General features: G+C 43.4%; 1 protein-coding gene across 2 annotated transcripts; it reads right to left on the bottom strand.

The window, feature by feature from the left end:
* Positions 1-9,599: 9,599 nt before the first annotated feature.
* On the bottom strand, positions 9,600-22,334 carry LOC115398874 (proto-oncogene c-Rel-like). 2 transcript variants are annotated; one of them, XM_030105871.1, is made up of 11 exons: positions 22,251-22,334; positions 22,100-22,138; positions 20,934-21,073; positions 20,708-20,856; positions 19,522-19,613; positions 14,080-14,220; positions 12,831-12,935; positions 12,417-12,635; positions 12,231-12,296; positions 11,669-11,743; positions 9,600-11,563 (listed from the first exon to the last, which is right to left on the bottom strand). In XM_030105871.1, the coding sequence occupies exons 1-11, from the start codon at positions 22,255-22,257 to the stop codon at positions 10,659-10,661; spliced, it is 1,938 nt and encodes a 645-aa protein (XP_029961731.1). In that variant the 5' UTR covers positions 22,258-22,334; the 3' UTR covers positions 9,600-10,658. The 2 variants fall into 2 exon arrangements, with proteins under 2 accessions (XP_029961731.1, XP_029961732.1); XM_030105872.1 differs by lacking the exon at positions 22,100-22,138 and having other exon boundaries at positions 22,251-22,291.
* Positions 22,335-24,851: the final 2,517 nt, after the last annotated feature.

Below are 24,851 nucleotides of genomic sequence, written 5' to 3'. Positions count from 1 at the left end.
TTATCCTGAATTCATTGATAGGGTTTTAGTAGAGATTTGGATCAAACATTATTATGTTTTAACATTTAAATACTCAATTTAACTTCCCCATTTTGTCCAACAAAAACGGTGCTGCAGTTCACCAGAGATGACTGGTGTTTTAATTTCTTATTCCTATTCTTAGTCTTATTCTCTTTCACTTTCTTATCCTTAATTTCATTCTCTTTGACTTCATTATTCTTTTTCTGCAATTATTTAAAAAGTGCACTTCTCCTTTGTGTCCAGCAGGTGGTGCTAATCATCCTCCTTTCACTTTAGAACCTGTGCTCCCACAGAAGAGATGGAAATTCCCTCCTTCAGGCCATTGCAGAGGTTAAGAAGGTTGGATGGAGGCAGGACAGCATACAGCACAAGTTTACTCGATTTAAATCAACTCAGAAGTGTAACTGAAAAGAAACATCAACACCGGTTTCAAAACCTGAACAGAGTTCCAACTTGCATCAACAGATTGTTAAGTGAAATTGTCAAGCATAGAGGGCAGAGGTTAAAATCTGCACGTGTTAAAGGATCCAATCAGACCCTTGGGATGACATTGTCAATTGTAAGTAAAAAAGAAAACGAAAGAAAATTGGTCAAAACTGCAGCCAGTTGCAGTAAATGCCACTTGAGGAGCTTCATCACAGGTCTGAAGACAAGTGCTTAACTAAAATGCATTAAAGGTTTCTGTGCTCACACTACTGTAGCAACGTGATACAACAGCTCAGGGAGCAACTAATTTCGTCAAGATCTGCTTTCTTGCTCATAATCTTAGCCACACTGCGTCGTATCCTGCTGCTCCTGCACTCCCCTTCTGAACGTTCAGTGACACTAACAGACGTCAGATCAGCCTGTAGTAGAAGCCTGTGAGGGGGCGGTTTGTGCAGAAAGGCCCGTGCAGAGGCGTCGCTGTGGTTTTCAGCAGGGAGTCCTGTGATGTCAAGTGACAACGGGCTCACGAAGGATGACAGAGATCCTCATTTTGTGATCCTGCCCCAGTGGGCGTGTGAAACCGAACCCGCCAGTCTGGGTCAGTGGTGGGACGGCAGCGCGACGGCAAGACGGCCTGCGGCTGTCACCCAGTGTGGGAAGATGGTCCCGGTTCTGGCTCTGCTTTATGTGACATTTTCTTCTGTCACTGCTTTGGAAGGTCAAAGAACAACGAAGGTGTGTCACATTCAATCAGATCTATGGGAATGATCTGTAAATATTTGATGGAGGTGAAGTGGGAGGGTCTGTGCGGCAGAGATGTGACTGTGAGACCAAATTCCCTGCTGATATTCTGACCTGACTGCCAAGATTTCTTTTGCAATCACATCCTTTATGGTCATAATGAGTTGAAATCAGGTCAGAGTCACTTATTTATTTACCTGGAAACCCTGTTAGAGGGAACCAGGAACACATGTAGAACACATTGTAGGGGAAAAAAGTCACCACTGAAAGAGCTGAGAAAGAAAGGAAAGTGAAGTGAAAGTGTCAGTTTCTGAACTTTTTGTCTCTCAATCTGCTTACTTGATCCTTATTACAGCTCGGTAATGAACACATGCAACTCAAACACTGCTCTCCATGCTTCAGCTCAGTGCGATTACTTCTGATTTACCTCTGAGTCTTAAAACCAGGGAAAAAATAACCTGATTCCTGTTTTGTAATCAGGTCAAGGTTCAAAATGCAAAAACGAAGAATCAGGAACAAGAGGAAGAGTTTGTTTGTTGAAAACTGCATTCAAACAGGTAAGAGCAGAAGACTGTTTTTAACCCCTGCTGGCAAAAGGTCAACTTGTTTTTGAGCTGTTCAGTCAGTTCACCATCATCGCTGAGATTGGACGTTTTAAATCTGAAGGATCCTGCAGAAAAATCACCGGAGCAGGACTGGACTGTCCACCGCCTGTCAGACCGTTTCAGCGATCCGCTTCCTGAAGCCAGTAGATAATGTCTAACGGGACGTCTCCTCCCACACCACAGTCTGGCTCATTTCCACTTTTCAGAGCCCAAACACAAGAAGCCGGAAGACTGAACCAACATGAGAACCAAGATCTGAGAAACGAATTCAGCCTGGTTTCAAACATTTTGACTACTTTTTTTTTTTTTTGAGCCATTCCTGCTTTTTACTCTTTTCTAGTTACTTCTAGCCCCTTTTTAATAGCAATTTTAGCTCCTTTAACAAGGACAATCCTTTTGAAAATAAACCAGATATGGCAATAAATTAAAATAAAATGAAAATAAAAAAATAGTACCTGGATGAAAATGACAATCATTCGACATGTAATTTTCAGAAAGCTTCAAAGAGCCAATAGAGAGGAACTGAAGAGCCACCTGTGGCTCCAGAGCCGCAGGTTTCAGGCCCCTTCCGGAAACTCTCACATCAAGCATTTTTCATGTCTGAACCTGTTTCTTCTTTTTGTATTTCAAAGTTGTATCGCAATATGGTTACGATCCACCAGCACATCATATAAATACTCAGAAACTGTCTCCCCACTTGATTTGCGATCTGAGACTGAACTGCAATGAAAACACTCATATTGGTACTCAGTCCCGGCCAGTAGCTGAAGGTTAGTGCTCAAAGTCATCCTTTATAAAAGTGGTGTCAGTGCATCCCTTCTTTAAATCCTGCTTTGTCCTAAAAATATTTCATTTTATTTCTAATATTCTGTGTCAGTTCTGTGTTTCATTAGCAAATAGAAACGAACTTTGTGGGCATTAAATGATCTTCAGATCTGTCCAAACACTGCATGACGGTCAGAGGGTGTGGGCAGATATAACCGATCTGTTGTTGAAGTCTGAGTGTCTGTTCAGTGATTCCCACCTGCAAGAAAAGAACAGATCATTTCCCGTGTTCCCTCTGAGGGAAACAGACTTTACAAACATTGCACTTTGACGTATTTCATTCCGAATGGATCATGTGTTTATCGCAGCCGTTTTGTCTGATGTCCTGAATGTGGCTCCGTGTCCTGAAGTAACTCAGATCTGCTGTCTGTGGCGAAAGGGAACGACAACAAAACTCTGCTAAACACGTTTGACAAAGACTGAAAAACATCGGTGGCCACAAACTGGCTCTGTATGATTCCAGTGGAGGAGGAGGAGGAGGAGGAGGAGGAGGAGGAGGAGGAGGAGGAGGAGGAGGAGAGATGGGATGTGTGAAACAAGTTCTCCTCGGTGCTGCAGGCTGGGCCTGCAGGTGACCTCTGACCTGTGATGTCCCTCTGACACAGTGCTCCTCCTCCTCCTCGTCTTCCTCCCTGAACTTCCACCGTTCCTGCTCTGAGTTTTTCTGGGCTCCACGCTGGACTCGCCTGAAAGTGAGGCGGGTATTTTTTTTTTTTTTTACACATGCTGGTTCCTCCTTCCTCGTGTGTGTGTGTTTGTGTGTGTGTGTGTGTGTGTGCAGGGGGAATATGGAAGCCATTGTGAAAGTGGAAGTCTGGAGAGGAGAATATTTGTGGAACGTACAGTTCTCAAGTTCTCACTTGAAGCTGGTGTGGAAGCGCGCTGCCCTTCATCAGATACCCGGCTGATAAGTAGATATATTTATAATTTGCAGGCACGAGAGGAAATCCAAAACAAACCGGTATTTTCCCCTGGCGAAGTGGGAAATTTCAAATTTCACAGAGAGCACTGACATGTTTGTGAACTTTATTAGGGCATAAATAATATTTCTGAGGATATAAAGGACCTTATAAGATCACATTCAAAGTTAATTGAACTAGCAAGACCTCATCAGCAGCACCCAAGCTACTTCAAGGCCCATTTTGACTGTTTGGGTCATTTATAATAAATTACCAAAACTCTTCACGACCCTCTTTTTGAAATCGAGTTGATTCTCTTCATGCTTACTCTGGCATGACGGTTAGAAACATCTCTGTTAGTCTATTTTAGGGGCGAACTTCTTCTTCCTCTTCTGCGTGGATGAAGGCAGGACGGCGGTTCACTTTCACTGGGCCATAAAACAAGATGTGCACAAACAGCGTGGATGTGTGTGATGTGTGTGATGTGCAGGTATACTCCGCTCCTGGTCAAACACTGGAGGGGATTTCCCGCCGCTGTGAAGCATAAGTTACGTCTTGCACCGGGAGCCGCTTCAGCTGCACATCTGCAGGACGCCTATAATTAAAATGTGCTGCAGGAAGTTTGCAAATTGTAGGATGAGTAGATGGAGGTAATAAGCACTCTTTGCATGTCTCGCAGCGCAGTCAACTGGAAAAATGTAAAGTTTCTATGATGGCAGCATCTTCTGGAATAAAGCACATGCACACAAAAAGCCTCATGATATTGGGAATGAGTGACATTAAGATCAGACTTTCGCTTTGAGTAAGTCTTTGCCCCATTTTGACCACGCTCGTATTCGGTGAGGCGGTTGGGTTCAGGTGGAGCGTGCGACCAAAACGCTGGCGTTGTCAGTGAAGAAACAAAAAAAAAAAAGAAAAAAAGAAAAGGCTTTGCTGAAGGAAGAGAAGAAGAGAGAGGGGGAGGTTAGGGGAGGAGACAGAGCCGCAGAGGAGGGGCATTACTGGAAATAGGTGGCTAAACAGGTCTAGCTCGGCTTTTCCAGGACATGGTGAGGAAACGCTGAGAGACTCGCTGCAGCGGCGAGGACACACACCACACACACACACACACATATTTGCATGTCGTGTTTACGCAGCGTTCCCACCAATGGCCCCCTGCAGAGATGTCATCCTTCAGCTATTGAGTAATCTCCACATGACCTCACTCTCTGAGATGCCTTCTGATTTTAATCACCCTTGACTTCGTTGCACATGGTGGATCACCGTGATGTGGTGTTTAATCGCCACATCAAAAGCTTGGTGATTTTCCTTCAGAACGTCACAGCACACAAAGTGACCGGCTTAATTTAACCCCTGGAGGGAAACAATGACAAGACCATGATGCTGATTTGGGTAAAGAATGATCTTTTATGGCCAGCGAGCCGCTACGACCCGCTTTCTGCTTTCTATAAAATGATTTTCAACATAAAGATATCGCTGCTCATAATCTTAGGCTGTAGCATAGAGGATTTTTTTGTGTTTAATTATACCAAAAGAGCTTTTCTTCTTGTATTTATAGTTTCGTTTCGTTCAAGAGTGTTAGGCATTTTAGCATTTTTTTTTTTTTATAGGAACCACATGGATTTTTTTTTCAGTTAAAATTTTTTTTGTCCTTATTGTCTTTTCAGTTGCAGTTTTATTCATTACAGCTTTTTTAAAAATTATTGAAGCACTTATAGAATTAACTCTTTTAGCTGCTTTAACAGTTTGAAGCATTTTTGGTGGGTTTTTTTGTGTGTGTTTTTTTCTAACCCGTCCTGTCCATCATGGAAGAAGGAGAATGGAGGTCCGACTGCTGTTATGTGCCCGACTCCTTCATGACCTCCACCTTTCACCTTCACGGGCCTGAAGCAGCGCAGAGACTCCACGGAGGACAGCGGGTCCTTCAGCATGGACCTGTTCAGGTTTCTGAGCTCCTTCTCCATGGCGCTGTCCAGGGACTCCAGGACGATCCTCTTGTGTTACTCGATCTGTCCAACCATACGATCATACTTCTCCGCAGCGACAAAAATGCCGTTCTTTGCCTGAGTGACTGCCAGCCAGGTCACTTTTCAGGTGGTGGATCTCCTCCTAGTGCATCTTGATCTGAGCCGTCTTGGTGAGCTTCTGGTTGACCTTGTTGATGGTTTTTTTGGCCCTGCTGGCATAATCCAGTGTCCTCAGAGTCTCCCCCCGATTGTGGGACGACGGCGACGCCGACGTTTGAAGTTTTTGTTCGATCCTGGTCAGTTTGGACTCCCTGTAGGGGATGTGCAGCCTCTTCTCCACCATGACCCAGCCGAGCGTCAGCAGCCACTGGTTGATCCCTGCAGCCTCACGGGGTCGCCACATTTTTTGGTGTTGACAATGTAACGAGGGGTGGGGGGGTTATTCAAAAGTGTACTTATTGTGAGTGTAAATAGATATTGGTGGCCGGTGAAGTATTGAAATTGGATGAGTGAGAGCAGGGTGGGACCAAACAAAGAGCAATCCAAGTAATAAAGTACAAGATCCAGTTTATTTAACCTAGAATATTAGAAATTCAGCTAAAACTATCAATAATGTTAAAAGAAGAATAAAAGGTTAAAATACTACAATGGTCAAAACTATTCTGAAAGTGTCTTTAAAATGCTGCTCGGGAAGTCCAAGCACTTCTAGTCCAGTCCTGGGTGCAGCACCAGAGGCAGGGCTTCTCCAGCCTGCCGCTGCGTGGTTTGAGGCTGGATCCCACAGGCAATCCCGACCCGATCACCAAGAGAACGTCCCGGACGGCACCTGCCTCGAACACAGACTGGGCCAGCACAAAGCGGGAACCAAGCGACTCCAAGCTCTAGGCCATGTAGTGAGCACCACACCGGACGAGTACGATACTCACGGGCGCGGCAGGGTTTTCTCCCTGCCGCTGCGAGTCAACAGTGTGTGGTGCTCGTGTTGGATCGCTCCTCTGGTCCCCGTCCAGGTTCCTTCACAGTTCCAGGCTGTGCTCCCTTGGCTGGTGTGGCTGCTCTCCTCCTGGTGCCCTGCTTCCCCTGTGGCTGCTCTCAGCCACACTGCCTTTTATGCACCTGTCAATTGGCCACAGCCCAGGTGACTGAACACAGAATTGGCTAGAATCTCACATGAGCAGGGGTTCCAATCAAGGTGAATGGGAAGAGCTTATTTAAGAAAAAGGAAAACAAAGGCAAACACAGCAACCCACAGCACACACATAAAAACAAAGCCCTTTCCCAGGCGCCCGATCACAACAACATTTTGCTGTTTGCGCTGTCTTAGGGCTAATAAGAGCTTGCTTTTTTTTTAAATTTTTTAAAGCTTTTGTGGCTATTTTAGCTATTTTAGCTGATTTACTGTTTTAGTTGTTGAAGCTTTGAGTCATTTTATCAGTTTTAGTAATTTTCACTGTTTTAGCTGGAATAGCCGTTTCAGCCATTTTAGGTTTTTGGCTGTTGTTGCCATGCTAGTTATTCTAATCATTTAAGCTGCTTTGCTCATTTTAGTGTGTTTTATCTCTGTCAGTTGTCGTTGCTATTTTAACTAAAATCAAATCCAAATTGTAAAGCACTTTTCAGAAATAGTGTAACAGAAAGTGCTGAACACAAGTGAAGTGCAAAAATAACAACAAAACAAAAAGAGAATCCATCCCTCCTATCCTACACACACACACACACACACACACACACACACACACACACACACACACACACACACACACACACTCCCCACTGACAGTAAGGATCCCTGTAACTCCCCCTCCCCCATAAAACCAAAATCAACATATTTATTTACATAGAATTTTTAGTAAAAGCTACACAGTCGTGAAATAAATTGGTCTAATCTTTGGTCTCAACAGCCCCTGGAAGACTGAAAAATCTTAAGTTTGAGAAAAAAATCCTAGTCTTTTGATACGTATAAAAAAGGTGTGTTGTTGATGGCGTCATGCCGCTGAGGTTACATTTGGTGTGGTTCCTCTCAGCAAGGCAGGAAGTCGGTCGCGGACTGCTTTTGTTCTGACTCCCAGTACCAGAGAACACGGGTGTCTGTAAACACATCCTGGGTTCCTCAGTAATGACGTTTCAGGACATTAAAGTTTCAGCGAAATGCGGTTAGAATTTTTTTAAAACAAACTGTACCTCGTGCACCCAACAGTTCATTTCTCACTTGTTAGAAGAACACGAGAAACTCTCATGCAACTCCATAAAACCTGCAGATTATTTCAAAGCACCGGGAAAATACCTGACTCTTCAGAATATCATGGATAAGCTAAACCAGCCACTCGCATCAAGAAAATATCAAACTAGGTTATCAGATAAAGAAAAACGCCTCTAATTGTGTCAAGAAGTGCCCCCCCCTTCTTTTTTGGGGTAACAAAAGTAATTGATTAGATTTATAATCAAATTTTTGAATATTTTCATTGATATGTTCACTCACTGACTCATTGTGGCATTGCAAACATGTTTTAATCAGAAATAAGTTACTGTTCGAGGATGATTTTTTTACGTTTCATTGGAATATTAAACAGTAATGTCTGTAGTCAAAATGCAGCCACAGGTTGACTCAGTTTAGAGCAAAAACTGGAAACACAACTGACCCAAGATGAGCGTTTGCGAGTTTAAATATTAAATTTCAAGCTTTCACAAGGAAACATTCAGCTAGAAAAGATAAAAGAAATGTTGTTTTTAGTTATTAAGCTGAAATAAGCCAAGCGCCTGCTGAGTGCAGTGTGCACGCCCCTCATAAGATGTTTAAATGTGGTGACGAAATCCTCCACAGACCACAAAACTGGATAAAGATCTGCGTTTGAACGTGGAACGATTCGGCGAAGCCTCAAACGCTGACTCTCACAGACGTAGACTTTCACATCAGAGGCTTTGGAAGTTATTTTTTCTTTCGGGAAGTGAAGAATATATTGAGGACAGAGTGAAAGTTAGCGTGAGGACAACATCAGGGTGAGTTAAACTGAAAGTGAAGAGTACAGTTATTTAACCTATTTCTGATTTTCACTACACACATTTTTTCTTGTGTCTTTACAGATCGAGCCAGAGTTGCAGCTCCAGTGTTGAAATTCTCCTTTTACAAACACTTTAACCAAAAGATTAACAACAGTCTGTCACTTATAGTAGTTTATCACAATAATATTTTTTTTAATTGCAGAAGACTCCGGTTCTGAATAATGTTTTTTTTTCCCTCTACAGTGATTAAACCCATCTTAACATTTAGTCACACTTGAAATATTAAGAGTGCTTCTCAAATGTAGAAGTTATAGAAAAATGCAAACCTTTACTTTTTTAGTTTATAAAAACTTTTCACCTTTTGTGACAAAGTGAACTAAACAAAACTAAATATGAATTAAAATTAAATAAAAAAAAAAAAATATATATATATATATATATATATATATATATATATATATATATATAGATATATATATATATATATATATATATATATATATATATATATATATATATATAAATAAAAATATATATAAGAAAATGAATTCCAGCTGCAATAAATGTTAATTTCAGATTCCACTTACGCCTTTTCAATCACGATTTTGTTGAATGCACACACATCACATCCTGTGCATAAGTGTGTCAGTGACTTAAATTATGAACATTTGTTACTCTTTCAGCACTAAAACAGTTTTTAACTCATGCAGATTCCGTTTTAGACTCAGTTGAGCCAAAGCTGCTGTCCTTGCGGTTAATATTTCACCAAAGTGCTGCAAACCACAGCCGGACTGAATGAGATGCAAATAATTCAAATGAGAAAGTCACACTCAGCCAGACACTTCAAAGTAACACAAAACTCACAACTGTGACTGTTTGAGGAAACTGGATGATAAATATAGCAAAACTCAAAAGGTGCAACATGCAAAATCCAGAGAGAAAGATCCAGAGGAAGGACTCTGGTGTCTGGGTTTGGTTTCTATGTTAGTGTTTGGATGTGAGCTGTCTCCATGATATTTTTTTCCCCCTGTATGTAAATGTCTGGTTATGCGTGATGTTCGCTTGTGAAAATCCTTCAATACAAAACGCTGAATAAATGAAAAAAGATATTGAAACAGCAGACTGTTTATTAAGAGCCGAGCTTGTGAAAATAACAGCATTTTACAAAGTAGTCATCAAAGTATAAAAGTTCGTTAAAAAGGGAAAGAATCTTTTTAGACAAAGCAGGGCCAGAGGTGATAAAGTGTCTGACACAGTGTTGGTCCACTGTCAGACATGAACCATCAGCCCCTGGGCAAGACGCTTTAGGAAAACCGTATAAAAGAAGACAGTAAAACACGAAGCTGACATCTGCATATGCAAACCCTCTGAGAGCTCCAGTTAACACACGCAATCGCCGGTATGACATAGTCATTACAAGGGAAAGACGCCACTCGGCGTGCCTCCACCCACTCCCTCAATGGAAGTTTCAGTACCGTGCCAGTTCATGAGGGTTTCAGCACTGTTGCTTTCACTCTCAGCTTTGGCTAACGTGTCTGTACAGAGTGCACTTACAAACAACTCAGCAAAACAAGACTCCAGTAACATTCTTCACCTGACAGCTTTAGGAGATCAATTAAAAAAAAAAAAAAAAAAAGAAGCAATTACTCATTCTGTATTTACAGTTTATCGGTAAATAAATTCACCCCTGCAAAAACACATTGGCTGTGCAGTATGTGGACAGTTATGAATATCTCAAGAAAAGACATAAAAAATAGTACATTCACTGATTATAAGATAAAACGCTGTTCAATAAAGCCACTGTTACGTCTCAAGGTTTGGATTTTCCACCTTGGAGAAACCAGCTGGTTTCATTTGAGTTGAACTTTTACTCATCTGTTTGGACGTCCGACCAAAGAAGTTAAAGACATGTGACTCAGCGACACTATCCGTGAAACACGGATTTGAAGGAGTAATGAAAAGTCACCATGACGCCATGTTCGACAATGTGAGAAGATTCCTCATTGACGTCTTCTGTGCAGGAAACTGGCGAATTATCAACTGCATGAGATTGGAGCATGGTGCCTTTGGATTCACTTGACGATCCAAACATTTAAGAGTGACGGGTCTGCCGAGCCTGGCTGCAGGAGCACTGGCAGAATCTACTGACTCACGGTACCAGAAAGGTCCTCCTTTCAGTTGCTTTGCTGAGATGACTTGAGCCAGTCGGTCACGGTTGCATAGTGGCCTCCTGGAGCTATGTTGTTGTTTGCATAAGGATTCTGCAAATTTCCAAGAGGCTGCGCGACGCTGCCACTCTCTTGTCTCATCGGATCTATGCTGGTGCCATTGCTCATCGCACGAGGAACCAGGTTGGTGTAAATATTTCCTCGGCTTTCCCTCGGGGACCGCATTAAAGCATCATGGCTCTCTTGGCCGACAGTAATCGGAGACTCCTGCTTCAGAAGAAAGCCGGTCTGAGCCCCACCACCAACCATGCCCTTGAGAAAATCGTCCCCTTCCATCTCTTCGATAAAGGAGAAGGAGCCTAGCCCCTGCGACCCTCCTCCACCTCCAGACCCTGATCCGCTGAATGCATTCTGTGGTGTATTGAGAGCGCCGTAGCCGGACCACATGGTCTGCAGGCCTTGGTTCTGGGAACCCAAGACATTCTGAGCTTGAGTCTCGGGGGCAAGCTGCTGCTGGTGGAACACAGGCTGGGACTCTGACTGGCTCATGGCGGACGGCTGAGGTTGGCTCAGTATTTGGGACTGGGGAACCGAATCCAAACACTGTAAGTCCCGCATGGAGAGCTGAGGAAGCCCGCTGTTCTCGCAGGCGTTGTTTGAATAACCGGGTGTGCGGTTTGCTTGTTGCCTGCTGCTGCTGGGACGCGGCTGATTGCTCCCGGATGGGTTGACGGTCACCGTGTCCATCGAGAGTGCTGGGTTCGGATTCGCCCACTGATGGCTCATTTGTAAATTGGACGCCTGCGAGGCCATCATTACACTCTGAGGGGTTGCCTGGTAATGCTGGCTGAATATGTTGGGCGGTTGCTGCATGGCGGAGGTGGCCTGCCTCAGATAGATGTTGCTCATGTCTGGAAAAAAAAGAGACTTTGAGTGGGGTGGCGATTGTATAACAACATTGGTTAAACGTTTGCAATCAGCAACCTGATCATATCCACTTGAGGAGAACGACTCACCTTTCCGCATGTGATTCATGGTACTCTGTGGCACCACCTTTTGCCTATTCATGGCCAAACCAGAGAAAGGATTACCTGGAGAGACAGACGGGATGTTAAACCAATGGCTTTTAACACCAAAGGAATTTACAGACGGACTTTTCAACAATTTTCATTTAGTAAAGCCAAAATATGTCATTCACCATCAATGAATGGTTGCGGCATGAATCAGAAAATCTGCATCCTCCTTTGAGGAAAACTAAACTGTTTGTTTGGTTCATGTCAGGCTGCACAGTGGTGTAGTGTGTAGCTGTCTCGGCTCACAGCAAGAAGACCCCAGTTCTGTTTGTCAGTTTTTACTTAGGGTGTACCCTAAGGCAGCAGAGATATGCCATAGCTTGCTGTGGCTCTACAGTGGATAAAGCAGGTATAATCAATGGGTAGCATCATGGTTCTGATCATTCTTGATGAAGAAATAGATTGATAGAATTAAGTAAGTGCTCTGGATATTTTGGCTTCACTTTTGAACAGTTAGAGGATCCAGATCCATCTTTAAAGAGTGTTTTTTTTCTTTTTTTGATACCTGATAATCCTGATATCTTCATCAAGTGTTCTCTTCTGCGCTTCTTCTCATTGTAGCCGTAAGGATCTGGAGCAAACATATAGTGGTCACGTACCGGACATCAACTCAGCCGCACCGAAAACGACTGCTCTCCAAAGAACCAACAATGGTTCATGGAAAGTATCATGGAAAGCGGTTCCTGCTCACCTTTATCATCAGGCAGGTATCTGAAATCCATCGGTTGGCTGACCTCCTGATCGGAGGGTCGGCGTAGCTGCATTTGCACAGTTACCGACTCTGTGATGGAGGTGTTGTAGTAGGCCGGGGTCTTAAAGACGATGGCCACCTGGCGATGAACATCGGCCTGTGAGAAGGAGCCTTTGGCCTCCCAGCCATCGGCGGAAAAGAATCGCACCTCAATGTCATCTGGGGAGAAAGAGTTCCGATGGGATGACAGGAGGAGAAAACTGAGTCAACATGCAAAGAGGTGGCTTCTGAGGACGTGGGAAGTAAAATGGATGGATGGGTTGAATGAATGAAGATGACAGAAAATAGATGTAAACTTTATGAACGTTCAGTAGAGGAAGATGCATTACATAGCTAAATGTAAAACAAACAAACCTTTTTGTACTTTGTCGCACAGTAGAAAGATCTCATCCCCTCCCTTCACACTGCCGCTGTTGCGGTTGACCCGGCAGATCCTCAGTTCTGCTGTATTTGGGGCTCCTGAACAAGCAGAAACGGGGCATGAATGTCTAAACTGACAAATCTCAGAAGTTGGACTCTGAAGGCAGTGAGAATAAAGACAGTCGGAGTCTGGTTTGTTGATGTGTTGTGACTTTGAAGGGAACCACACTCAGTTGAAGCCTCACCGGGCTCGGTCACATGCCACATGTCTGCTGTCAGAAGAGGAAGTGCTCCATGGTAACGGTGTAGTTTGAGGGTTAGTATGTTTAAAGAACTTCCCCTTTCTGCGAGTGTGTGCAGGGAACTGTGAACCAGTTCACAATGTGCAATGTTTGTGATAACACTGAGAGAACTGGACACACGTACACAAGTCTTGCATCGAAGGTGATGCAGCCACCAGAATGAACTGTGTGTTCTGTACGTGCAAGCACAACCGGTTACCTATGTCACAATTCTTGAACTTCTACATCTTGCTGTCATATCAGGTGTCAATAAACACAGAATGATTTGCACTAAATTTTTTGAGGTGAAATTAAGTCAAAAGCTGCTGCTGGTCATTAACGTTGGGTTCATTCTCACATCAAGACACTGCAGTGCGTTCATCATTGGTTTCTGGGTAACTCTCATGTTAATGTTTTGTTGGCAAATTTTCGGGAATTCACATAAAAGACAGGTTGGGGGAAAACTGGACTAATATGGTCACTTTATGAATAAACGTGTGGTAACTGTTTTGTATGGTCCTTTGTGGCTGTCTTTGGCAGCAGTTGAGAGTTTCTCTCTGTTATGAAGTCTCATCTGAGTAACATGTGTGTCGACTTCCTGTAACCTGGAATTGTGGAAAATTTTGCAGTTTTGTTGTACTTGTTGGAATTATTGTTTTCAGAGTACCACGGGTTTCTTAGGAAAGGACTGTCTGTTAGTTTGTCTGAAATGGTTATGCTTAAAATCCAAATTTGTCTTTGAAAACAATCTGACAACCTAGAAAACAGTTGTAGAGAACTTCACTCTTTCATATTGCTCTGAGGACAGGACAGGGACTCACGACACCACCTCATGTTTCAAAATAATATGAGGATTAGGGTTCAGTGTAACAGCAGGATACGACTGATTCCAGAAAGCCAGGTACACATCAACCCGACCATGCTCTGATGATTAGTCGGGTCTAAACGTCTCCAGCACTCACTGTTGTCGTAGATGGGGTTGCTGACGATGGGGTTGAGAGCTCGGGTGTACTGGCCGGTCTCGTCCTGCAGGAAGACCTGGATGCAGAGGCGAACCACGTTCAGGTTGTACTCCTCCGTCTGCAGCAGCTCCTCTCGTGGCACTGCAGTCACAAACAATAGTGTTAGTGTCAGAATCTGATGCAGAGTTTCCATTGGAGGATGCCAATGAAAGGATCAAAAATAGTTGTTGACAAGTGGATATCGCGGCAGCTAGACGTGTCACAGGGCTGCTTCCAGTGTTCTTCATCTTCAACATTTTATTGTCTTGTTTGATGCTCTGTGAAAACAGACCATGTAGAACAGGCAGCAAAAACATTCAGGAGAAGTTTGTTCCATTTTCGTGGTAGCAGCCTCAAACCTAGTGGAAAGGAAATCATCTGAATGTCGAGAACAGGCGATTGTGGTTAAAGTCTCCCACACCCTGCACAGGTGAGCACTGACACCAAATAAGGCTCTAACTCTGACCGCTAACTGTGAAGAACAAGTTCTGACACTCAACAACTGTTGGCAGAGTTCTCACAGAGTTCATATTAGGTCTGGACTAAACTTAGTTCAGTTGTGAGAGTCAACTTCACTGTGAGCAAACAGTCCATCCTCTCTGTAGAGCACAGTGTCGTCGGCATCATGGCACAGAGATGCTTTTGAGATGTTCTGGAGGTCGAGGGTAAAAGCTATACTCTGATCTATAAAGAAACCCTGGATTCAGTTTACAATAGATTTACAATCGCCACATGATTTCTTCACATGAAAAGCAGCAACTTAAAGCATGCAGCAGATACTACTGAAACATGGTTAAAGTTAAACCATAACGGACTGGGAGAATGACTGAGTTTGCTTAAATCCAGCAGATAAGTGATGTCTGGACTTGAAAATGTCTGTCAAATGTGCAATGGGAGAGATTCTAAGCATACAACATGCTAACACACACAGCGTCACTCATCTCGCCCACGGGGGCAACACGCAAACACACAGCGTGTGAGAGCGTTTTCACAGACAGACGCCCTCGCAGCAGGCTTTCACAGCGCCCACACTCGCCTTCCTTCCATCTCTCTGCTTGTATCTCTCGTGCTCTGGTGGAGGCCGTGCCCGCCCACAGCGTGACGCGCTCCGCGACGTCACCTCCAAGTGGAAACAGACGAATCAGACGAGGCCCCGCGAGTGACCACAACGTCTCCTGACGTGTGTGAAAGTGGTGGGACTCGAGCAGGTGCCTCACTCCTCACATTCATGTCAACACAGATAGCCTGCATACCACGGTAATAATACGGGGATAGTCCCCATGCATGTACAGCCCCCCCCCCCAAAAAAAAAAAAAAAAATTACAAAAAAAAAAAAAAAAAATACGACATGTAGGGAAAGTCCTCGTCCATGCTGGACATGTCTCTCCAGCTCATCTAATCTGCCAAACTCAGGCTGTTTGCATTCTGCTGTCACAAGTCGAGAGCTGTGTGTATCAAGTTGTTTTCTGTGAGAAATAATATATATTAAAAGAATAAGTTCGACGTGAACGCTCATGCTCTATTAGATATCAGATCGAGTCCAAACATGCCTGCCTGCGTGTCGACAACTGTTGCAGTAGTTCTTCATATCGGTTTGAAGAGAAAACACTTTTAAACAAAAAAAGTCTTCTTTCAGGAAGCTACAGGACCAAATCTGTGCTAACTGGAAAGCACAGAGCGAAAGCCAAAATTCACAGCTTAATGCGAAGGCAAGATTAGAACACATTCCAATGAACTTCAGAGCAACAAAATCCAGCCAAAACTGTAATACAGAGCATTACAGCATTGTCAAGGATAAATGACAGCAGGACAATTTCTCCTGCATTAACAATGAATGAATGCTTTACTGCGGGATTGTGAGAACAGCCTCTGATTTCATCATTTCCAAAATGGAAATATTATCACAAGATTCAAATAAAATCAGAAAAATGCTTGTATGCGAGCAGCCAGACTCAAGTTGGCCACTGCATGAGCTGAGGAGCACTTCTAAAACCCGTTGTCTGTGCACACTCTTCACCACCAGGGCACGAGTGCAGGCGAGGGGAAAAAATCAGCATACAGAAAAGAAGAAAAAAAGGTCTAAAAACATAATATAAATGAAGAATTCTTCTACAATGCTGGCTTACTGAACTAAGAAAGCTTTAAAACATCAACTGCTCCCATCCGGACAACATCTGTTATTACTTGACAACAGGATAAAAAAAAAAAACTCTTTGCTGAGTAACTGACTTTCAGAACTACACCATTTTGTTTCTGCACTTCCTCAAATCTTCAGGAGTATTGAGTCAGCTGCCACAAACACAACTCGACCTGTTGTCTCAACGTTTTATCGAACTGGAAACCTCCTCAGTAGACGCTGAACTTAAATGAGCCGTAACATTAGGACCAGTTAAAGCGTGTAACACCGATAACCAGCAGGTGGGACACGTTCAGCTGTAAGTCATTTATGTGACTGTGCTGGTCTATAGAGGTCAATCTACTCGGTGAGAAGACTGCTGGAAGCCCCGCAGCCCGCCGCTGCTCTGCTCTGCTCTCTGTCGCTTAGATTTCTGTCGGGTCATCAGGTTTGGGCGCTGTGGGCTCGCAGGTGTAGGGAAAGTGGGTTGTGGTGGAAAGACGCTGGAAGGAGCATCGGAGGTTGCCGACAGCAGGGCGGTGGTGCGAGGAGGTGGGTGTTAGCTGTTAACATGACCGTGGGAGCACAACTGTGAGAGCACGAAAGAAAAGGATGCAGGTGACGAGCCTCACCGGAAAAAGCCTCCCCGCTGCATGACTCACACACTTTTCACACCTGCCTGGAGGCCGTAGCTGCAGGTTTGCATACAACTGTTACGTCACGTGCTGCGGCTTCATGGCACAAAGCTAATCGATGACACTGCGAGCCAATGCAGCTGCAAACGCAAGCTGACTGAGAGGGACTCGATTTTTTTCCGAATACTCAGCCGGCCCGTCAGCTGGAGCCCCGACGGCTCTACATGCATGAAGCCAGGCCGTCTTATCTCCGGTCCTCAGCACAGGAAGCGGCGAAGTTTCATAGCAGAAGTCAGCTAAAGAGGGGGAGGCTTGAGCCAGCCACCTTCTGCACACAGCTGAGGCGAGAAGGGCTGCAAAGCCGCCCCTGCAACCCGCGACCAAACCAACGGGCGGGTCGACGAACCTGTGTCCATCGCCTCCATCTGGAAACTAACTGCACAACTAAATGCCTTTCAAAAGGACTCAGATCTTACTACGTATATCCGCCAATCTGATCATTTTACCTCTATGTTAGATATGTGAAAAGAAATCCACAAAAACGCCATGTTGCTCTAAAGTGGCTGCAGAAGGGGCTAAAAAAATAAAAATAAAAAAAAGACAAAATACATGCAATCGCTAAAAAGGTTTGAAATGGTTGAAACAGCTGAAATCAACAGGAAAAAAGACTAAAATGGTCAAGAATGGTTAAAAAGCCACAATGACTTCAATAGGCAAAATATCTAAAAGAGCTAAAAATATAGAAGAACTAAAAGAGCTAAAATGGCTTAAAAGACACAAGAAAGTTAAAAAAGTCAAACAATAAAAATGGTCAGAATTGTCAGGAGTGACTGAAAAGGAGCTGCCGATATGACAAAAACAGCTGAAGGAGATAAAATCTGATAAGAGTAAGGTGAACAAGCTGAAAGAGCTTAAACGGCTGAAACCGCTTGAAAAAGGGTGATTTAACAAAACAGGAAAGCTGTTTAATGGACTTAAATTTACTGTAACAGCTAAAACGTCTGAAAAACAAGTGAAATAATAGAGCAAACAAGCTAAAATTACAACAAGCGGCTAAGAGACAACAGACGAAATGTTTTAAATGATCAGAAACGGCTAAAAAGGAAAATTAGAAAAGATGTCTAACAGAGCCAAAAAAGCTTCAAGTGACTGAACCTGCTTAAAAAAAAAAAAAAGAAAGAAAGAAATTCACATAATGGCTTCTATATTACACCATTTTTAGTTTTTATTTGTGTAGCAAAACTTTATGGGCCCAGTTATCTCTCTTCTAAAAGTTAAGACGAGCTACACTTCAATCACGGCGTCTGCAGACTCCATGTTGGAGGAAATCTGAGGCCACCGACTGCCTGATCTGCAGTAAGGTGGAAGAATGGAGAAGTGGTCAGAGAAGCTCAGCGGATTGTGAAAGATGCTAAAAATGTCGTGCTCGGCGGCGTAGAGAGCATCTGCCTCAACCTGGCGGCGAAGCCTTCACACTCCCGCCTCACTTTTTCTTGAGTCCTTTTCATCGGCGCTGGGGAAGCCCCTCGCTGCCCCCCCCCCCCCCCCCCCCCCCCCCCCCCCCCCCCCCTTTAATGAATCCTGCATTCCCAGCTCTCACGTGGCATCCTGCACGGCGCTGAATTGAGCAACTGTGACCAAGAATGGGGAAGTGGGTTCAACGCCTGTTTGTACACGAGAGGACGGAGCGGTGGAAGCTGCTGCACAACCACACGGCAGAAAGCTTCAGAATGTGAGGAGGGTAAATCTGAGAACTGGGTCACGACAAGCGAGGCCGCTGTACCTCAGCCTGGAGAACGAACCGGCAGGCACCGACGGAGGAGGCTCGGCAATATCAGTTCAAATTGTTCCTGGTAACAGCGAATGAAATGAACTCGTGTATTTTGTGGCTTTTCGTACATTCAGGAGCTCTTTGAGTTTCACTTCCGTACCGATAATGATCAACGGCAGTGCTTCCTTATCAACACTGCTAGCCCCAGAGAGTAAAATACAAGTTCAAGTTAAAAAAAAAAAAAAAAAAGCTACAAAGTGTAATTATTTGTAATGAAGAAGAAGGAAAAAATAGCACTGACAAGCCTTTTCTGGCGGGAGAGTTTGAGGAAATATACCAAAAGGTCACAGGTAGTGATCATGAAGACAGTTTCAACAGTGCATCAATAGAAATACTGGATTCTCTATAAATCTCAACTTTTTTTTAAGTGGTTTACCTGATCAGTCGGGTGACTTTTATATTAAGAAGAAACATTAATTTATTAGAATATATCCTACATTCCATCATTGACCACTAGATGTCGCTGTACGACAAAAGAAAGCTGCTACAGAAAAACTTCCATCATCACTGGAATTAAGTTTTGATTGACAGACCAAGAAAAAAAAGCTACGCAGCACTTTTTTAGCATTTTGCAACATTTATATAGACAACAGGTTAAATTTGTGATATAATTTGCATCCCGAGTGCATTCCATGGCTATAGCTGAGTAAAACTTCAGGATTTGCATGATCACGAATGAAAACATTGATCTAACAGAGATCCAATCCAGAAAGCAGCATATCCACAGTTTTTGGGGTGTTTGGTTTGATTATAGTTACATATATAACTGAAGAAACCTGCTGCTCTTTGACTGCAGCATCATGTTTGGGCGCTTCACTCACCGTTGAAGGGGTTGATTCCTCTGGTGATCCTCTTCACGATGGCGTCTTTCACCTCCCTCCGCCTCACGCACTGGATGCCCAGGTTCTGGAACCTATCCCGACAGGACAGACAGACGGTGACGAAACGGCCAGCCGACGGTGATGCAAGCAGAAGCCGCGCCCCAGAGAGAGAGGGACGCCATTAACAAGCAGCTAATCCAAAAAAACAAAACAAACAATGCCGCGGTGGAGGAATGTCAGTGACGCAAGTATTCTCGATATTCTCACCCGTCCGGTCGAGCTCGCAGATCCGAACGGCGAGAACACATTTCTCATTCATTTCAGATCTGATCCCTTCTGACGGACTCATTTCATTTATTTACAGTTCACTTTACACACCGAGACACACACACACACACACACACACACACACACACACACACACACACACACACACACACACACAACATATTTGTCAAACCATGTCTGTGATGAGTTTGGCAATATGGGAATTCCCCAAATGACATCACATATTTGCCGTGTGTGTGTGTGTGTGTGTGTGTGTGTGTGTGTGTGTGTGTGAGTGTGATTTACTGCACAAGTTTCTCTCTCTGCTTCTGAGAGGACCCTGATTCAAATTTGTCTGCTTTCGAAACATCATTGTAATTAGAGAGCAGAATTCAAATACATCCAAACATACTGATCCTTTGTCATTTTGACATTATGAATAAACGTCCTCGACTACACTCCATACTAATCCAACCATGGAGAAATCCAAATGAAGACGGACTGAAAGACACACATTCATTCATAATTCGATGCTGGTTTGTTTGGAGAAAAATGTGGAAATTGTGAGAAAGTTTTGTTAAAATTGGTTTAGATGGATAAAACGGTTAAAATGGTTAAAATAGTTAATTTGTCTAGAAAGCAAGAGTCGCTAAAAACCCTTGAATTGGCAAAAATGGCTGAAAATGCTAAAATGGCTACAATGGCTAAGCTGATAAATTGACTCAAACTTATAGCTGTTTTTCATTTTGACTCAAAATATTGATTAATGTTTCAGTGAATGTAGAAAACCTCTGGCTCGGTTTGATGTCGGCGTGCTGATTAAACCCAAGACTGGAGGTGTGAATGTCCGCTGATGATGTAAACCATGAGGAGGAGGAGGAGGAGGAGGAGGAGGAGGAGGAGGAGCAGCGTCACTCACGCTATCACTTTGCGGTCGGGGCCGAACTCGGACTCGTAGAAGCCGTCCTTGCAGTCCTTCCCCACCAGGTCGTGCGGGTGCGGGCGGTACGGCTCGTTCACCGTCACCAGGGAGACGCGCACCTTCCCCTTGCCGCAGTAATTCAGGATCTGTTTACGAGGACAAACGTCAAACGTGAGACGAGGCGGCGCGCCAACGGAGGGGGTTCTCGGGCGGCGGGGCCGACCTGCAGGCTGGGGTACGTCCGGTTGTTGTCCGAGCTCCTCTCGCCGGGGATGCTCCCGGCAGAACGGCCCTCGCACTTGTACCTGAAGCGCATCCCCCTCGGCTTGGGCTGCTCGAACATCTGGATGGACGGCTCGGCCACTGCAGAGACCAGCACACGTCGTTGGTCCGGGAGTTTGCTAGAGCCAGCTACCACAGGGACTTTGGCGGGTCTTTTCCCAAAACGCTCTTTTCCCACTGAACTCAAACTCAGACCCGGTTCACACGGCAACGTGGTTTTCGTTTCGGAAAAGTTTCGCGTTTGCACAGCAATGTGTTCTAAACGCTTCCCGGTTATGGGAGGAGCAGGAACACCGAAGACGCTGCAGTTAGCGTGCCGCGCCATGAGTTGGCGCTGTCGGCTGTTTTTGGTAATGAAACCACAAGAGGTCCAAATCACAGTCACTAACAGGGAGCAGGAAAAACAGCAGGGAAAACAGCTGAAGCGCTAAGGTAAGGTCGGGGTGACTCCTGTTTCAAACATGCATTTCCTATTGGAAGCACCTGTTCTTGTTGCCACTGCTGAATAAAGATCAAGAGTCTGGTGTCAAATCACAGATTTCCAGAAAGCTGGAATAGTTTCAGAAACAGGAGAGAAGCTCAAACAGCAAGCGCGAAATACAACTCAAACAAACAGGACGGTGAGAGGAATTCATTAAAATCTGCAGAAGTTCATCACAGACTGAAAACTTCCTCAAACTGGTGTTGATGTTTGTGGTTCCGAAGCTCTGACTGAAGCTCTGGCTGAAGCCATTTACATACATTCTGCATCCATGAGCAGGTCTTTGAGTCATAAGAATAGTAAAAATCAGTGCTCTCTGAAAGGGGAATCGAGCTTTTCCTCCAGCTCTGAGCTCTAGACGAGGCCTCAACTTGTTGCATGAGAAGCAAAGCGTCCCCACATGATCTCCAGAAGAGGAACTGAAGCCTGATCCGGGAAGTTGCGTTTCTGTGACAGCCGCGCAGAGCAGCAGACCGTCCGGAGGACGGAGGGCTGATCGAGCCGAAGAGAAAACTGCACGAGAGACGAGCGGGGAGGGAGAAGGAAGGGGAGGAAGCGCAGCGACACGAATCCGCGCTCTGAAGCTCGGACTTGTGAAGACATGCAGGGGATGAAACGGGACTCACTGAGGTGCGGATCGTCCCCGAGCATGGAGGGCAGCAGAACTGGAACACACACAGATCGGGCCACGGTGAAGACCAGCAGAGGGGACGCTCACGTGACGGTGATGATGATTGTGATGAAGGTGTGCGGGGGTGGAAGGGGAGCGGTACTCACCGTCCATGGTGCGCTGAGTGTCCGCGGCTCTCTGTCGGCGATCCTCGGCAGACTGAGCGTGACAGCAGACACAAAAAGTGCTTATAGCCCGAGGAGCCTGTCGGGGGAATTCCCCTCCGTCACGTCTGATCCGGCCAATGAGGAGGGAGAACAGAGGAGTCACTCCTCCTCCCTCACCTCCGTGCGTAATAGCGCACAGGAGCGCACCAGAGCGCGCAAATAGACCGAGATATGTTAATTAAATGAATCAAACAAAGTGTATTATAACCTCTTATGATATGTGAGGATCAACAGGGGCGTCTCTAAACTCTCTGTGGCCCCCTGAAAAATACACCTTAGCCCCCCACAGCAGATCCACATGAAGAAATAAGAATAACAAAGAAGATGAAGATCTCTGCTGCAGGTGAGAGGAGAAACTTTCATCTGTTGGCATCAGTCCTTCTGATTGTGCTTGTCCCATCGCCCCGCCCCTCCCTGAGGAAGGCAACAATGCCTTTTGGAGCAAACACTCAGTGAGACGGTGGCCTGGATCAGCTGCAGCTTTTGTCTTTATAAATCAAGCTGAACAGCAGGAGTAAGTCACCATTTCTTGCAGGTTATATGAATTTTTCTTTATATACATATAACATTCAATCCTTTCGAAATTTGGGTTTGTTCTTTATTCTTTTTGATAATACTTATGTTTCCTTTTTTTGGTCTAATGAAAAAAAAAGAATGTTAGATATTTCAACATAAATACTCCAGTGTCGAACAAAACAAGTTAAAGAATTGTGAATGATGAACAACAAAATGATGCGATCATGAGAATTTACGACGAAAACACACGTTTGTTTTCAAGACTGACTGATATTCAGAAAACATTTCCAAAAGTTTTGTCACGTTCACATTTTTTCAAGACAAATAACATGATATATATAGTTACATATCAACACTAAGATTTATATTTAATTATTTTATGACAAACTTGTACAGATCAAATAATGAATGACTGAATGTTATAAATAATATCAAGAAATCAAATCTCGATGTGAATAGCAAGTGTTTTCTGATAAATATCTTCTTTCTTTGTTTTGTTTGTTTTTTGCACGTGGTGATGAGGATGAGACCATGAAAGTGTTTCAATGACATCCAGAGAGAATTTGAGCTTATTTACTGGTGTTAATAATAAATTATTATTTTCAGGTCACTTTAACAGTTTCCAACAGTTTTTATTAATAACATTTAGTTGTGTTTCTTGGGATCAACTCTGAAAAGTCACAGATACAATTAGTAGACCTTGAAGTATTCTTAATTTTTGAATGGGTCAAATGATCCTTAAAGATGTTCATAAAAGGCTCCTGACCTCTCTGACCCCTCTGACCCCTCTGATCCAGTACCTCCACACCCTGAGCAAGACAATGGCTGATTTTCCAAAAAAGAAACCGATAACCAAAGATTTTTGATCATTTCAATATATTCAAACATTTTTTTTCTCTGAATGTATAAAACAACATTCAAAGAAACCTCTCTGTTCATATTCATAGTCTTCTCATAAGTTACTCAACATTCTTTATTCTGTCTAAAATAATCTTTCTTCTATGATAAATGATGTCAAAAATTATCTAAATAAATGAAACAAATGAATAAAATTTGAAATAATATCCTAAATGACCTCTTAAAAAAATCCAAATTAAGCAAAAAAAAAAAAAAAAAATACTGATTACAATTTAATAACGCAAATAACACAGCAAGGTAGGAATAAACCATTTTAGAAGCAGGTCAGGCTTCATAAATCATTCAAAAACAATGAAAACTGAATATTTTCACGATTCCTGTGCATGAGAATCGTTTGTTTTATTCTTAAATATAATACAAGTTGTATTTACAATGCAAAGCCTTTAAAATAAATCAATAACTTGTATTTAATTTGATCATGCAGCATTTCAATGAAAACCAACAAATTAATAACCAGCTTTAAATAAAAATCTGAATCTTGTTTTTTACCGTTTCTCATGTTAAGATAGAAATTATATTGAATAACCACGCAGCATCTCCAAACTTCACAAAGCAGCAGATGCACAGTTTTACAAAATATATAAGTTAATATTATTTATAAAAAAAAAAATAGTGGTTTTGTTGTTTGATCTGAGGTGCAGACAGACTGATGTTCTCAGCTGTAGAGGTAATTCCTCCAACTTCCTACAGGGAGCGCTGTTTCTTTGCCTGCTCTTCAAAATTAACATTTTAAGACTCTTTAACAACAAACTAAATTTTGCTGATATGTATTCAAAATGAGCTTTTTCACTGACACCCGAGTATTGTGGTGCTGCCGCAAAAAATATACTGAGAAAATACAATTTTATTCTGAAGTCCAATTTCTTTTGAACCGAGCTTTAATCTGAGTTTATGACCTTCAGTGATTCAGATTTTGGTGCTTTTGTTTCACTGAGTTTTGTTTTCCTGCTCTGATATTTTAATATTGGTATTTGTATTTCTAATAACTGGAAGGAGAACACCTGCAGCTCCACACCTGCAATAAAACCTTTTATAGCACCGATCTGACCTGATTTCACACTGGACTTCCCATTTTATTATGTTGTAAATACCAATGAGTTTTTTTTT

The sequence above is a fragment of the Salarias fasciatus genome, chromosome 13, assembly GCF_902148845.1.
Source record: "Salarias fasciatus chromosome 13, fSalaFa1.1, whole genome shotgun sequence".
Lineage (NCBI taxonomy): Eukaryota > Metazoa > Chordata > Actinopteri > Blenniiformes > Blenniidae > Salarias > Salarias fasciatus.
Note: the sequence above shows the minus strand (reverse complement) of the source record. Positions and strands in the feature narration are given on the sequence as shown.

Bases quoted from the DNA above. Each gene is read 5' to 3' on its own strand.
- LOC115398874 (XM_030105871.1), bottom strand. The intron at 20,857-20,933 runs GTCGGCCCCGCC...CCTCGTAAACAG, and splicing joins GGACGTACCCCAGCCTGCAG to ATCCTGAATTACTGCGGCAA. The intron at 12,636-12,830 runs GTTTGTTTGTTT...CTTTCTCCCCAG, and splicing joins GTGCGACAAAGTACAAAAAG to ATGACATTGAGGTGCGATTC.